This window comes from Engystomops pustulosus, chromosome 3 (assembly GCF_040894005.1).
Source record: "Engystomops pustulosus chromosome 3, aEngPut4.maternal, whole genome shotgun sequence".
Lineage (NCBI taxonomy): Eukaryota > Metazoa > Chordata > Amphibia > Anura > Leptodactylidae > Engystomops > Engystomops pustulosus.
The window spans coordinates 110,703,613-110,717,769 of record NC_092413.1 but is presented as its reverse complement, the minus strand read 5'-3'; the positions used below and the strand labels follow the sequence as shown (position 1 = coordinate 110,717,769).

Sequence of the window (14,157 nt, the reverse complement as noted above, 5' to 3'; positions counted from 1 at the left end):
TAATACCAATGGCTGTTGGAGCTTATACAGACGTATTTGTGAATAAAGTGTCATCATGTAGTAAGACAATCTAATGAGAAGTAATTTATTTTTCCTAGGAATAAGAAAGACATCTACCTCTCTTGCATCTCACGCTTCTAGGAGCCATTCAGCAGGTATTTCAGTTTTTTATATACACAGTAAAAAGTGTAAAAGACACCCACGTCTTTGTGGGTGTCAATTTTACACAGAATAGTGTAATAACATCTGTAAAACGATATTCATTCATATTTGTCTTAGTCAAGCTAGAGAAATAACATGTGACAAATGTAATCCTTAAAGGCATATTCCCACGAAGACAAGTTTCTTATATGTACTGAGGATAACAAAATAACACTTTCTCTAATTCCCTGTTATTAACAAAAAATACAGCATTTCACAGATCTAAGTCCAACCTTTCTCTATCAGTCCTGGTGTACACCATTTCAGTTGCCCCTAGACACGACCCTGTAACTTCTGAAAATGGGTCAGGGAAGCCATTTTGGATTTCTGTCTCTCTCTCTCTACATTCTAGCCACTCCCCCTCCTGGATGGAGCTCTCACACTGATACAGACACTGTTTTCCTGCTGGCAGCAGTTTGAGGAGTGTAAAGCTACAGACAGATATGTTTCTTTTTCTGGGGAGAGGGAGGAAGGCACAGCAGATCCAGCAGTGTGTTGTGGAATAGCAGAGATCTAGGAGAGCTGTGTCATTGTATGTAATATGAATTTCATGGATCCTTCATCTATGATCTGTCTCATCTCTCTTTCCATGTGTCAGATACTAGTACAGTGTTCAGAAGGTAAACAAAAAGTGTATATAAACCTGTACCCTGATAATCTATCCACATTGTCAGCTCACAGCACTAGATTGATAAAAATGTGTCTGCTTAGAGAGTCCCTGTCCACAGCCTCTGAACATTCACTAGGATCTGACACATAAAAAGGGAGATGAGACCGGTCAGACATAAGAGATTATGAGATCCATGTGATGCATATTACACATGACATTCTCAGCTCTGCTATCACAGCTATAACATACACATAACTCTACTATATGCCTTTCTCCCCCTACCCTGGATAAAGACCTTATCTGCCTGTAGCTTTACTTTCCTCAAGATTTGCTGTTCGCTGTCAGAAAGTCTCTGTGCGAGTTTGTCCTGGAATCCCGACCCTTAAGTCAGAAGATTCAGGGGCAACCAAAATTGTGTACACCAGGACTGATAGAGACAGGTTGGACTTATATCTAGAGAAAGTGTTATTTAGTTATCCTGTGTACATATAAGAAACTCGTCTTCGTGGGAATATCTGTTTAAAGCCCAACTCCAATGTATATTTATGTTTCATAAATCAATTGCTCTTAGGATGTAGAAAAACTTTGCCTCCTATTTTCATTACCTATATCCAACAGTTTCTTTGCCCTGACAGGTCCCATATAAGTTATAGCCATTACTATTAAAGGGGTTATCTGGGTTTTAAAAATAACTGAGGCCCGGGCTGGGGTGGGCTAGTTAAACATAACAAACATCTACTTACCTCGTCTGGCGCCGCCGATGTCCCGCTCCGCGGCCGGTCTTCTCTGTGCGCCGTTTTCATTACAGGGGCGCACAGGGAGCTTCCGGCCGGCTGGATGCTCCCATGCGCACCATCTCCCAGCGCTTACAACGCTGAGAGATAGGGACGGATAGGAGGAGCCGGCCACATCCCGGACCGGAGGCTCCTTGTGCGCGGCTTCCGTGCCCCTGTAAACAAACAGGGGCACGGATCGAAGGGACCGCGGCGCGGGACATCGGCAGCGCCGGAGGAGGTAAGTACATGTTTATTATGTTTAAATATCCCTCCCCAGCCCAGCCATAAGAAATTTTTAAAACCCGGATAACCCCTTTAAACACTATACTATGCACAGATTTTTGTCTAATTTGTCACTTTTAAGCTGACTCACCTGGCTACATTGAAGGGAAAGTAAATAAATAATGGGATTTGGAATAAAGCAAAGCAGCAACAAAGTGGCTGCATTTCCTAGAGCTGTGTATACCGCTCACTGTCAGCAGCTACATTTCTAAATTGGACTCTCAATCTGAATAGCTCTTGACTTGACAGCACTTCTGTGCCATGTATGAAGGGGGTTATGAGATACTCACATCTGGGGAAAAAGACAGCCACAGACCAGCCCTGGAATTCCAAAGAATTTTGGAATGTACAAAAATCTAGGCCACAGGTTAGTTTACACACACATGTGAACGGTAACCAGCACCCGGTGTTGGTTACCAATAGCATGTGTTTCCATGGAAACGCATATGCGATAAGGCTGAGGCCCGCCCTTGCCCGCTTGTATTGCGTTTTTAGACAAAAAATTAACTGGATACTATGATCAAAAAGTCCTTTAAGAAGGCCTAGTAGCTCCCAAATCCTCCCAGACATTAAAACAGCAATGTGTACAGAAGTTTATCAGCTATTCTTATTTTCAGTGAAGTTTATAACGTGACTAAAACAATGCTCTTTTATTAGTAGGGTGATTTGGGAACAGGTAGTCTCCCTGTAAAAACATACCCAATTTATTTTTTACTCTTTAAGGCAAGTTCTGAAAGACAGAATATTTTATATCTGCGGTGCATATCTCTACTAGCACATGTACATCTCACCAACAGGCAAGATTATTGACTGCTCCGAATTAATATCTTTGTCACGTAACCTTTTTAATGGCATTTAAAGTGTTCCCCTTTTACATAGCACCAGCCTTAATGTCATCAGAAACATTACATTACAACCAAGAAATATGGGATCCTCTACAGTACTTTTCATCAACAGATGCAAAATCACACATCCAAAGAGAGATGAGACTCCAGAGACCAAAAACGGTAAGAATTAGTATCTTGGATATGCATATTCAATTCTATTTGAAATAGTGTAGTGATAACCGTCACATCAGTTTAGGGGGATTAAGTTATGCTATGTTCATTTAAAAGTGAAGGGAAGTGCACAGTGATGTTGCTTAAAGCAAACCTATCATCATGAATGTAATTTTTAGCTGATGACAGGTTCCAATATCCTATGCTATGCTTTTTTTTTCTTTCTGTTTTACACTTCAGTTTTTTAGAATCTTTTTGTGTTCACCGACAACACTGGATCAGTGGAAAAAACTGTAAAAAAGCAGATTGAAAATAATGATTTAGTAAGACATCGGTGAAAAATCATCACTGAAGTCAGAAAGAGAAATGTTTGTATCCAGAAGCCCAAATGGCTTCAGTTAAAAATTACTGATGTGAGAAAAATGCTAATGAGCCCTTCATAGCAATCAGTTATGGTACTTTACTAGCTCAAAAAATGTAATTCCATGTTAAAGAATTAACTTATAAAAAGTAAGCCACAGTGATCTCTGTAGGGAAAACCTCTTTCAGGTTATGTGGCTTAACTACTTTGTAAGGCTGAACTATATGGTGAAACTTCTGTGGGATGAGATGTATGGGCGAGAACAATGGCCCCTTATAGAGCCCTTCTGCTAAGAGGTGTATAGCCCTGTAAACATCAAATTGAAAACCTCCAGGGGTTTGTACACCAAATGTTAATATCCTAGTGGTTGAAATAATTCCTGCATAATATAAAAGGCCGTTGCAGAGCCTTTATATGTTTTATGCCAGTTGGGCCCCATGGTGTCACCGGTTTTGTAATTTCATAAATCGACAATCAACAATAGGCAGTCTCCAAACTGGTTTTGGAAAATCTCAGATCTTTGGGTTGAAGCTCATACAACTACTGTTAGCACGTAAGGGGTCCTCTCTTATGCAGATTTGACAGATTTTTTTTTTCCTGGTGTAGGCAACCCAGTCTGATACAGTGAGGCTGGATGTTAAAAGATTGAAGAGGCCTCTGCCAATTCTCTATTTTTTGTGAACCCAATGTCTCTTTATAAAATGGCTACACCTTTGCATGGTTTATTTTCTTGTGATGGGTTACAGAATAAACCGTATCTGTAATAGAATGTGAATTGTCTAATTTGTTATTAAGTTGTATAGTACAGCATGCGCTTCTGCTTTATAATTTTCTAAATTGCAGGTACCCAGCAGATGCAGAGCACCAGAACGGACAGACAGCATATCACAAGCCATTCTTACCCAGCTTCATGAACTAAGACTCGATATGAAGTGAAAGCTAATCTTTCTTTAGACAGTAATCAACCAATGAACTGTCTTTGCAATTTTCCGTCAACATGTAGTTCTAGGAGAGAAAGAGTTAAATAAAAAACAAAACAAATCTATTCCTTTTTATCGTATACTCCCATAAAATGGCTGTTGTGAGGTTCCTCCAATGCCTCCTAGATGTATATGAATTTATCACCAAATTTACAGCTCTTGTGATGCTGAATTTGCATTTTGAGCATTGCAAACTAATTTTGCTAAATTCATCGCCAAATGCATATGCATTATTACCACAGACTCCCACTGATCACAAGAATGGTATTCCCGTTCTCACTCAAAGAAACACAGGTTGATGGTGATGCATCCAATACGATGGGAGCGTCAGATATTGTGGAGCTAAGTATTTGGCCATCTCCTGAACTCTCACGGCCAGCGAATTTCCGATGCTCCGATAGTATTGAATGGAGCATATGCCTGACATTTCATGCAATTAGTGAGAATAGCACCACTGCTGTCATGATCGGTGGAGGTCCGACTGCCAAGATTGATTGATCAGATTGTTACTGCAGATCCTTTGCATCGTGAATAACTGAACTTGGTACAACCCCTTTAAAGGGAACCAGTCATCAGAAATTGAGCTAAAAACCACTACCAGTATGTTGCCAAGCAGCTGAACACCTTCAAGATCAAGTTTCTTTCATGACCCAGGGTGGTGTCATCATCCATAAAATCTACTTTTAAGTATGATGTAAATTGCTTTCATAAAGTCAAGGAGGCTGAGATTTTAATACTGAAGTCAAGCTTTCTCTTACTCATTCCCCCTTCACTGTAATTAATGGTTGTGCTTTCAAAGACAAAGACATCGCTAACCAGATCTCCTGAAGTCCAATGCATGAAGTTTCCGAACTTGACTTCAGTGTTAAACTTTCCGCCTCCTTGACTTTAAACAACCAATTTACATCTCACTTCAAGGTTGATTTGAATGATGCCATCACACTGGACATTGAAAAAAAAAAAAATATAGAAGGTGCTTGACAATATACTGACAGTGGTTTATAAGGCCACCCATAAACAGTACCTCTTGTGGTTTTGAGTGTTCTCCTTAAAATTTCTAAATAAAATTAAAGGCATACACATATCCTATAAGTTTTTAAATGTATTTATTTTCAACAAAATCAACTTTATTTGCAGTTAAATTGTTTGAGATTATTAGCATATTCTTAAATTTTTCAAGGCATCATTTAATGATCATGGGGCTTGTTTTGATGTAATAATGGACTGTGGGAGCTCTAGCAATGTAAACTACACAAAAAAGCCTTTGGGGTGGCACAAAATAAAACCTTATCCAATAACAGCATGCTCAAAATTCACTTTGTACCTGAGCATTGTTGCCATTTCCCCAGAATAAGCAACAGTAGGTCTCTGGATAAATAGGGAAATTCTAGAAATTGCTATATTTCTCTAATTACATTAGACATTCTTCTATATGAAGATACACCAATTAAAATTGTGTTAACTTTTTAGAGCTCATTGCGATGCAAAACCAGCATTTAAATTATTTTTCCCTGTTATGTTAAATCTTGTCTGTTTTTTTTTTCACACGTAAACAACGTCATATGCAACTGACATAATAGCTGAAGAGTGAGACAAGTCACTTTTAGCTTGATGAATCACTAGATGAATCACTTTTAGAGGCTGAAGAGGAAGTTTCACTTTACATGCCTCCATCTAGGGGTCTTGTAGTACCTAGAATCATACTTTTGTTACCATTTTAAAGAATTTCAAACCAGTCAGGCTTGTCGATAATCTACAGAACTGGAGATACAGGAGTAAAAATTGAATTCCCAGCTTTTGCTTTTACTACCTTTTGCAGAAGCCAGGTGCGATTTTATCTTTAATATATACTAAAAGCACAGTCGTGTGCACTGTGGAGCCCAAGAAAAGAGTAAATTAATGCCTTCCCTTCAACTTGTCACAGGGCTCATCTCAGGCTCTCAAACTTATTTGCTTATGAATTTGGAGGGGAAAATTTCCATAGCTAAACAGACATGATTTAACATAAAAGAGGGAATGGATTTGAGAATGGATATTGCATACCCTTCTGGGGGAGTGTACAACCTGGTAACAATGTCTTATTAGACACATCAACATTCATATCCAAACCCTTTACAGAAAGTTATTCTTCATGCAATATAAGCCTATAATTGCAATTTCTTATCATAAAGGATCACAGAAATTTGGAATTTTAAATACAAAGATCAATCAGGAAGGTGGGGGATTACATTGACCAACTTAAATTAAACATTATAACAACATTTCCACAGTGCAAAACTAAAACGCCACTATACAATGTATTTAAGTACAACTCCAAATGCTTTAACATTGTATCTATGGTGGCATTTGTTAGCATCAGAAGATCAGCTTTGGCTCAGCAATTTTTACAAACATTGTATACGCCTTAACCAGTATTCCATGATCAGCAAATGGCCAAAGATTCAAATGACATTCCATTTACATTGGTAAGGCAGTCCACAGGTTGTGTTTTACGCCTGCCTACACATGGCTGCCTTAAAAGAAATTCCTTTATTTATATAGCGCACACATAAGGGCTTACAATCTAATCAACCTACCAGTATGTTTTTGGAGTGTGGGAGGAAATCGGAGGACCCAGAGGAAAGCCACGCAAACACGGAGAGAACATACAAACTCTTTGCAGATGTTGATCTGGGACTTGAACCAAGTTCCACAGTGCTGCAAGGCTGTTGTGCTAACCACTAAGCCACCGTGCTGTCTACCATCAAAATCAATCATGATAAAACAGACACACTTACTCACAAATACACACAGTGGCTGTTATAATCTTAAAATATATATAAGAAGATTACGTTAACCAGAAGGGCTCAGGAGGGAGGAGTGAGATTACGGCAGGCTGATGGCGAGGAAGTACTCCTGCACAGTAACAGCCGTGAAGATATTGAGGAGGAAGGAGGCCAATGATAATACATATAAGAAGATTACCACAATCATGGGCTCTGGTTCTATGTGTAAGTGTTCTAGTTTATCATGCTTGATTTCAATGATAGATTTCCTTTGAAAAATTAGGGCTGTTAACATTTAATGTGAGTAAAATCATAATGAAGTAAGATATTGTTATTGTATTTGTTCTTCCTACACATTGAACACCTTCTGTATTTGTTGGAGACTGTAATGAAGATTAAAACCTTTAAGGCACTTAGTAGAATTTATCTATCTTATGGGTGCATTTTCTATCTACTGGATTTACCATTCTGAACCATCAGTTCAGTAGTTCTTTATTCAAGCAGGTAAATCTGGCATAAATATGGAGAGAAATCTCTGTTCTGTACCACTGCCCTAAAAGGGCATCTACCACCAGGATGATGGACTGTATGCAAAGGAGCCTGAGGGGCTCCAGGCTGCATAAGTGTTAACAGAGCATTGAGCCCCTCGTGGTCATTTGCATAGATTCTTTCATCCTGGTGGTAGATTTAAACTGAATAAAAGCAACAAAGTATCATAAAAAAGTAAATTGTGAGAGACTACTAGTCATGACGAGCTTCACGGGATCACTGCTGACCAGGCACCTGCACTGACCCGCAGATTAAAACCCCTGGAACTCACTAGAGCTGGTTGGTTGCTGCTTTAGCGCACTTGTACAAATGTGTACTGAGACAGGGATCAGCAGGAGATCCAAATCTATCCACCAGGACCAGTATCCATGAGAATAGTTCACACTGAATTAGTTCTTTAGGGAATTTGCCCAGCAGAGACAGATCGTCTTAACTTCTAATGTAAGCGAAGTTTATCACATGCTCAGTTTGTTCTAGAAAGGAGTTGTACCAAAATCTTTATTCTAACGTGACTTGTGGCGACTCAAGTAATTTCTTAGTATTAGTTTCCTAGTAAGTCTGCCAATTCAAATCAAGGAGGGAACAACCTTTGGCACATAACCTGCACATTAAACTCCTCCCTAGGGCATCCGAAAACATTTATTGCTGCAGTAACAGGCTTCATTTGCCCATCTACCTGTAAAAGAATTAGCATCCCAACAGTAAAGCATGCAATGGGGAATAGATTGAATTCTCTTCATAAACCTATGGGCAAGGAAAAAATAAAACTCCTGGAATAAATTATGAAAACATGTAATTACAAGGCCATAAAGTTCAATTCTAGGAAACAAACAGCATTAAGAGCCACTGATGTCTTCTGTTATTCCTTCATTACTGGACTGATCCACAGAAAAGATCATAAAAAAAAAAAGTTAAGCAAAAAACGCTAAGATTCAGATTCACAAACAATTATACACAGAAAAGGAAATGTTTAGAAGTAGGCAGAAGGCTAAACTTGATTTATTACTTTTAGTTTCTCATCAAATTGAATGAATATGAAATGTGCATTTCTGGAGGACAAAGGTAGTAGCTCATACAAGAAAAGCTACCAAGAGACCATAAATCTGAAATATATGTTATACTTTCAATATGTCTTTTAAGGCACAATTCACAAACTATCACCTTCTTGCAGTAATAAGGTGCACTTAAGAAGATGGCGAGGAATTAAGTATAATGATAGACAATTAGATTAAAAAAAAAACCCTCAACAATAGAAAAGAAAGGGACGAGGTTGTTTTCACCACCTACAGACTGCTCCTGGCATCACTCACATAACAACCTATAAATATAAAACCATTCTTAGCAATGTAATTTACTCATGGAAGGATTCTTCCCCGTATAGGCTATGTATACTGGATTGGATAGTTTTAAATACTTTAGGAAGCCGATGGATCGCATGCAGCCTACAGCAATGGTAATCTGTACTTCCTACTACATAGCAATGGCACAAACATATCTTGTATACAGAGGAGGAAAGGGTTTCATTCTGCAACTTTCAAATGAATAATCTTCAAGTTTACATTTGGTTTGAGCGATGTAGGTGGGCAGTCCAGAGCAACTTGGTTTACAGGGTATGGTAATTCCTGTCTTTGGCCTTGCAGAATTTGTACAAGAAGAATACCACAGCTTGAACACCCAGTACGAGGACAATTCCTCCAATGAAACTGGCAGCATCAAAGGTGTTATTCTTGATAGGAGATGGCGAGGTTGATGGTGCGGGAGATGTGTTTGAGGAGGCTGCAAAAAACAAACATAGAACTGTGACTCTGCTTCCATTTAAAGAGATCTGGCATTTTTGGTAAGAGAAGGCCAAATTCTAACTTCCATAAATCCAATACTCATCTTTTGTAAAACATTAGGTTTTTTTTTTCTTTTTTTTTTTTTTAAAGCACTTACTGGTTGCAGAGCTTTGGGTAGGTGAAACTGGAACAGTAGAGCTGTTGGTTATTGCAGCTAACAGGAACAAAGTAGAAAAGCAAATCATATAAAATAGAAAGATGGCATTTTCGTTTTTATGATATATTATACCTCAATCCTCTGTTGTCCCTGACACAACGATTCACCTTTGGTCTTTAATTTACTGGACTCCAGCAGAAGCATGACATATCAATAGGTGAACACTGCGGCCAATCATGGGCCGTACCAGTAATTTGGCTTTGGTAGACATATACTACATCACTGGAGCCAAGTAAACAAAGACTGGTGGTAGGACTAGAACAGCATAAACTGTGTGTGATAAAGTCCTATCAAGATGTTTGGGATGCTAAAACAGTTCAGTTTTCTACAAGTGGCAGTGGTGGGAAAAAGATTTTGGGACCCTAAAACTACATAGATGCAGTTTAATGGTTCCAAACAACCTGACAAGTTTCTTTTAGGTAAATATTCATAGTTTTAGCCATTTATTGAACATAAAAATGTGATTGAAAACTTTAAATTCCTCTAACATTTTGGATCACTTTTCTTAAGCTGTTATGTGTAAATGAGGAGAAATATGCCTGACGCATTAGGCTACTTGTATTTGGCCCATTTTGGCAATTTTGCACATTATAGCCTCTTCTATATCTCAACAAAATCTGAGAATTAAAAGACCCTGAAACACATGGACAACCCCCTGCACGATAATTCTGTCTCTTACTCATAAGTAGTATGGCAGTCTTTCTCTTTTTCTCTGCCCAACTAAATATCACCCATCTCCATGGGCATTTGTGGAGAGCTTTAATCTGGCATCTCTGAATCCAATCAGATGTTTGAACTGGGCCAGCCTGGATATTCCAGCTTAATTTTCTATAGGAGTTGGAAACAGGATTCACCAACATACCATTGCCATAAGATTTATTTATTTTTTTTAAATTCTATGAAATACATATAACAAAACATATGGTTTCCTAACTTAATTATATGACTAGGTACTTACCTGTGACTGAGGTAGATGCAGCAGATGTTGTATTTGTTGTTACAGCTGCACAAAAACAAAATATAGCAGTTAGCAAAGCACCCAACGCAAAAAATATACAGATCAGCTACTAAATGAGCCGTCTTTTTAGTATGCTAGAACCAGAAGGTGTGGAGACCTCACTTCCCTTTGTCCCCTCCCCATTCCATCAATGGTCAATGAATACTAAGTTAGGTGGTGTTCTGACTGACTTGGTGCTTCACTTACAAACCTGTTTTACTAAGGAAAAACAAAGTAATAGGCACTGAGTTGAGTGGTGCCATGTGTAGTTAGAGGCTATGTATAAAAGAAATTAGAAGGATATCTACCATCAGATTAGATTAGTGATGGTAGACAGTCCTCACATGCACACTCGTTACCTGTAGGGGTGGGTGGAAGTTTTTTGGTTTTTTAAAATTACTTCAGGGATATCTGTATTACCGAGAAATGAAGTTTATAAAAATATTTAAATGAGCCCAAGGTGCTAAGGCCGATGTCACCCGAGTGTCTCATAGGATCACCCTGATAAAGGAGTTTGCTCTGAAATATCGGTATCTATCCTGGTTTAGGAAGTTTACATACATATAGTATTTCTGGATTAAACACCAGTTACCTTTATTGTGGGTATTTGCTATGATCTGACTTTAATTATCTATTATAAATGTGAATATGGGCCCTTATCCTGTTGTACCTATTCTGTGGCTTAGTTCTCGTAGAGGCCTCATTTTCCCACATATGAATTTTATGATGTAGTTTTATAAATGTATTAATAAAGATATGTTATATTCAGTTGAGCGGTATTTCCCAATCCTGTTTTTATTTTTATTTTTTTTATAACAATACTAAGCAAAAAAGAAAAAAATTGACATAACCTTTAAGGTCTAAGAGACACTTTGCCTCATGATACGTAGGAGTTAAAGGGGTTGTCCACTTTCAGTAAATATTTGATATGGTTTGTTCAAGGAAAAGTTATACACTTTTCCAATATACTTTCTGTATCAATTCCTCACAGTTTTCAATATCTCTTCTTGCTGTCATTCTATAGAAGACTTCTGTGTTTACTTCCAGTGGATACAAATTTGTCCATGGTCCTGTGATGGATATGCAGGTGCACGAGCAGTTATTATTTTAGAGTAATCTTAGCCATGTAATAATAACAGCACAGGAACCTGCGTGTCCATCACAAGGCCATGGACAGATTTCTATCCACTGGAAGTCAACACAGAAGTCTAGTATAGCAGGACAGCAAGCAGAGATATAGATAATGAGGAATAGATACAATGAGACAATGAGGAAACGATACAGAAAGTATGTTGGAAAATCGTTTAACTTTTCCTTACACAAACAATATCAATTATTTGCTGAAAGTGGACAAGACCTATAAAGAGGTTCAATGCCTAGCCACTACAACATTCTAATGGTTCCCCCTCTACTGTTTATAACAACATCTAAAAGGGACCCCTGGCTAGAGACAAGGCTTGTTCAATTAAAGCTTTACAACAAAAAAATTAAGTTTTACTCTGCAGAAGGACATGGTCAGTGCAATATCTTTTTCACATGTCAACTGCAGTTTACCTGCTGAAGTAGCTACGGTTGGTGCTGGTGTAGATGCAGCTGCAATATTAAAAAACATGAAAACTAAAATTACATGCTGTGTTAGGATTTCACACAAGAAATATCCTGAAAGAAGGAACATATATCTAAACAATATTTCTAAAATTTAAAGGAATTCTACCATTTGATTTCATGCATTATGAACTAAACATACCTTGAGAATGCTGTAGCTACACTGATGCAGAAGCCTATCTTGTTTAACCCCTGTGCCAAGTGGTTTTGCTGCAAAAAACAATGGGTCTTCTCCTCTCACATTAAGTATGCACTGCTCCAGAGAGGGATTTAAAATCACTGTATTGTGCATGACAGGCAGAAGTAATCAATCGCTGCACCATCCCCAAGGTGCTGTCTATGAGTGTTCCAACTCATATATTTCATAGTTCATACGGTTGAAAAAAAAAAAAAAAGACACTTGTCCATCAAGTTCAACCAATGAAGGTAAGGGATTGCATGAGGAAGGGATTTAGGGGAAGCAATATGATATTGATAAGTCCTATCTGGACAGTTCAGGAAGCTCTGTGTAACATGCAGGCTGAATGCAATCCAGCTTTCCCAAGATCCTGAATGTTATGATAGTTTTTTCAGCAAAACCACTCAGCTTAGGGATAAAATCAGTGTAACTAGCATTATCAATGTATGTTTGGTTCATAATGCATGAAATCAAATGGTAGATTTCCTTTAAAATACTCAGCATAACACAACACTGCATAAAACAGTTAAGTGCTTAGACTTATTCATTAATTTAATTATCTGGTAAACAGAGAGAATGGATATTACCAAAACACGATGGTATAGGAGTGCAGTTGGCTACAGATACATTACTGGAACATTTCAGTCCTGAGGAGACATTACAAAAAAAAAATTAAATAAATAAAAATTAAAAAATCAATGCATCTGAAAGTTCAGAGTTACTATAGGTTACAAATCCTTTACTATATTACACCAAAGAGGACAACATTGGAACAGGTAGAAAAAAAAAAAAAAATTAAAACTGGTCAACCATGAAAGATATATCCTTTGTATATAACACGCCACCTTAATCTACCACTAAAAGTGAATATAAGATCATTCATTGTCACTCATTAGTTCAGCCCTAATCTCGCAGAATGGAGCAAGCGGCCACTCGTTGACTCGTAGTACGAGTGCCATAAAACTAGGGTAACCACCTCAGCATAAAATAAAGTGACGTTCAAGCAGTCCTAGATAATGCGAACAGATAGTTTTATTGAGAAATAGAAATTTCTGCTTGAGCTTCACTTTATTTTTTAAAAGGGAACTCATCAAGGAGATTTAGGTCACCAAACCACAGCTCCATGAGGACCTGTACTTAACTGTCCATGGTGGTTTTAAAAAAAAAAAAAAAACAAAATAAAAAAATCCAAAAATGTTTATAATTATCTAGAGAGGCGATCGATAAAACTCATCTGTGGTGCTGCTGGTGCTTGTCTGATGCTTCAATTAAGGTAGCCAACTATATCCTGGCTTTGATGTTCATGCGCAAACCTACGACACATGCATTGGATTCATTGGATTGACTGCGCAAATGCAAGCTCCAGACTGAGGTGGACATAAATATTTGTTTTTTATGGGGTTTTCTTTATTGCCGCCATGGACAATAAACCAAATATTGGTTGATTTGCGACAATAAACCAAAGGTTAATAAGGATAAAGCATATACAGTTTTGCAGCATGACATGCCATGACTACTGCCTTGCAACTCATCAAGTATGAGCTTCCCAATCCTGTGAGAATACAGAGACTATAGACAGTTTTACTCAGTACTCGGTTTCATATTTTACAACATTTGTAAGCAGTGGATCCTAAAGAGAGGATTCTGTGCTGGAATATGAAACTGGCCTAAATGCACTATATACCCAACACCTTTCACAGGCAGGTGTAAATTTAAGTAAACAGACATACAACCTAAGTGGACACAATAGTACCGGTAGAAGGTCATACAGTTGGTCCTCTACAGGTGATCTGTAATGACGTTTTATTGATAATCATTGGTCCCATTACAGTAAAAAATTTGGAAAATCCAATTGTCACT

General features: G+C 38.0%; 2 protein-coding genes across 5 annotated transcripts in view; one reads left to right on the top strand and one right to left on the bottom strand.

Moving 5' to 3' along the window:
- LOC140121781 (uncharacterized) overlaps nucleotides 1-7,238 on the top strand; it is a 106,189-nt gene extending 98,951 nt beyond the window's left edge. For 3 of the 4 annotated variants that reach the window (XM_072141813.1, XM_072141815.1, XM_072141816.1), the window contains 3 exons: nucleotides 99-155; nucleotides 2,731-2,876; nucleotides 4,072-7,238. In XM_072141813.1, the coding sequence (XP_071997914.1) occupies nucleotides 99-155; nucleotides 2,731-2,876; nucleotides 4,072-4,164 (296 nt within the window). In that variant the 3' untranslated portion in view covers nucleotides 4,165-7,238. The remainder of the gene's footprint in view (nucleotides 1-98; nucleotides 156-2,730; nucleotides 2,877-4,071) is intronic. The other variant, XM_072141814.1, reaches the window with a different exon arrangement.
- Nucleotides 5,656-14,157, bottom strand: part of CD164 (CD164 molecule) — a 27,236-nt gene continuing 18,734 nt past the window's right edge. Inside the window, exons 3-7 of the mRNA XM_072141817.1 lie at nucleotides 12,885-12,944; nucleotides 12,069-12,107; nucleotides 10,476-10,520; nucleotides 9,458-9,514; nucleotides 5,656-9,298 (exon numbers count right to left, since the gene is read on the bottom strand). Coding sequence (XP_071997918.1) covers nucleotides 9,126-9,298; nucleotides 9,458-9,514; nucleotides 10,476-10,520; nucleotides 12,069-12,107; nucleotides 12,885-12,944 — 374 coding nt within the window. The 3' untranslated portion in view covers nucleotides 5,656-9,125. The remainder of the gene's footprint in view (nucleotides 9,299-9,457; nucleotides 9,515-10,475; nucleotides 10,521-12,068; nucleotides 12,108-12,884; nucleotides 12,945-14,157) is intronic.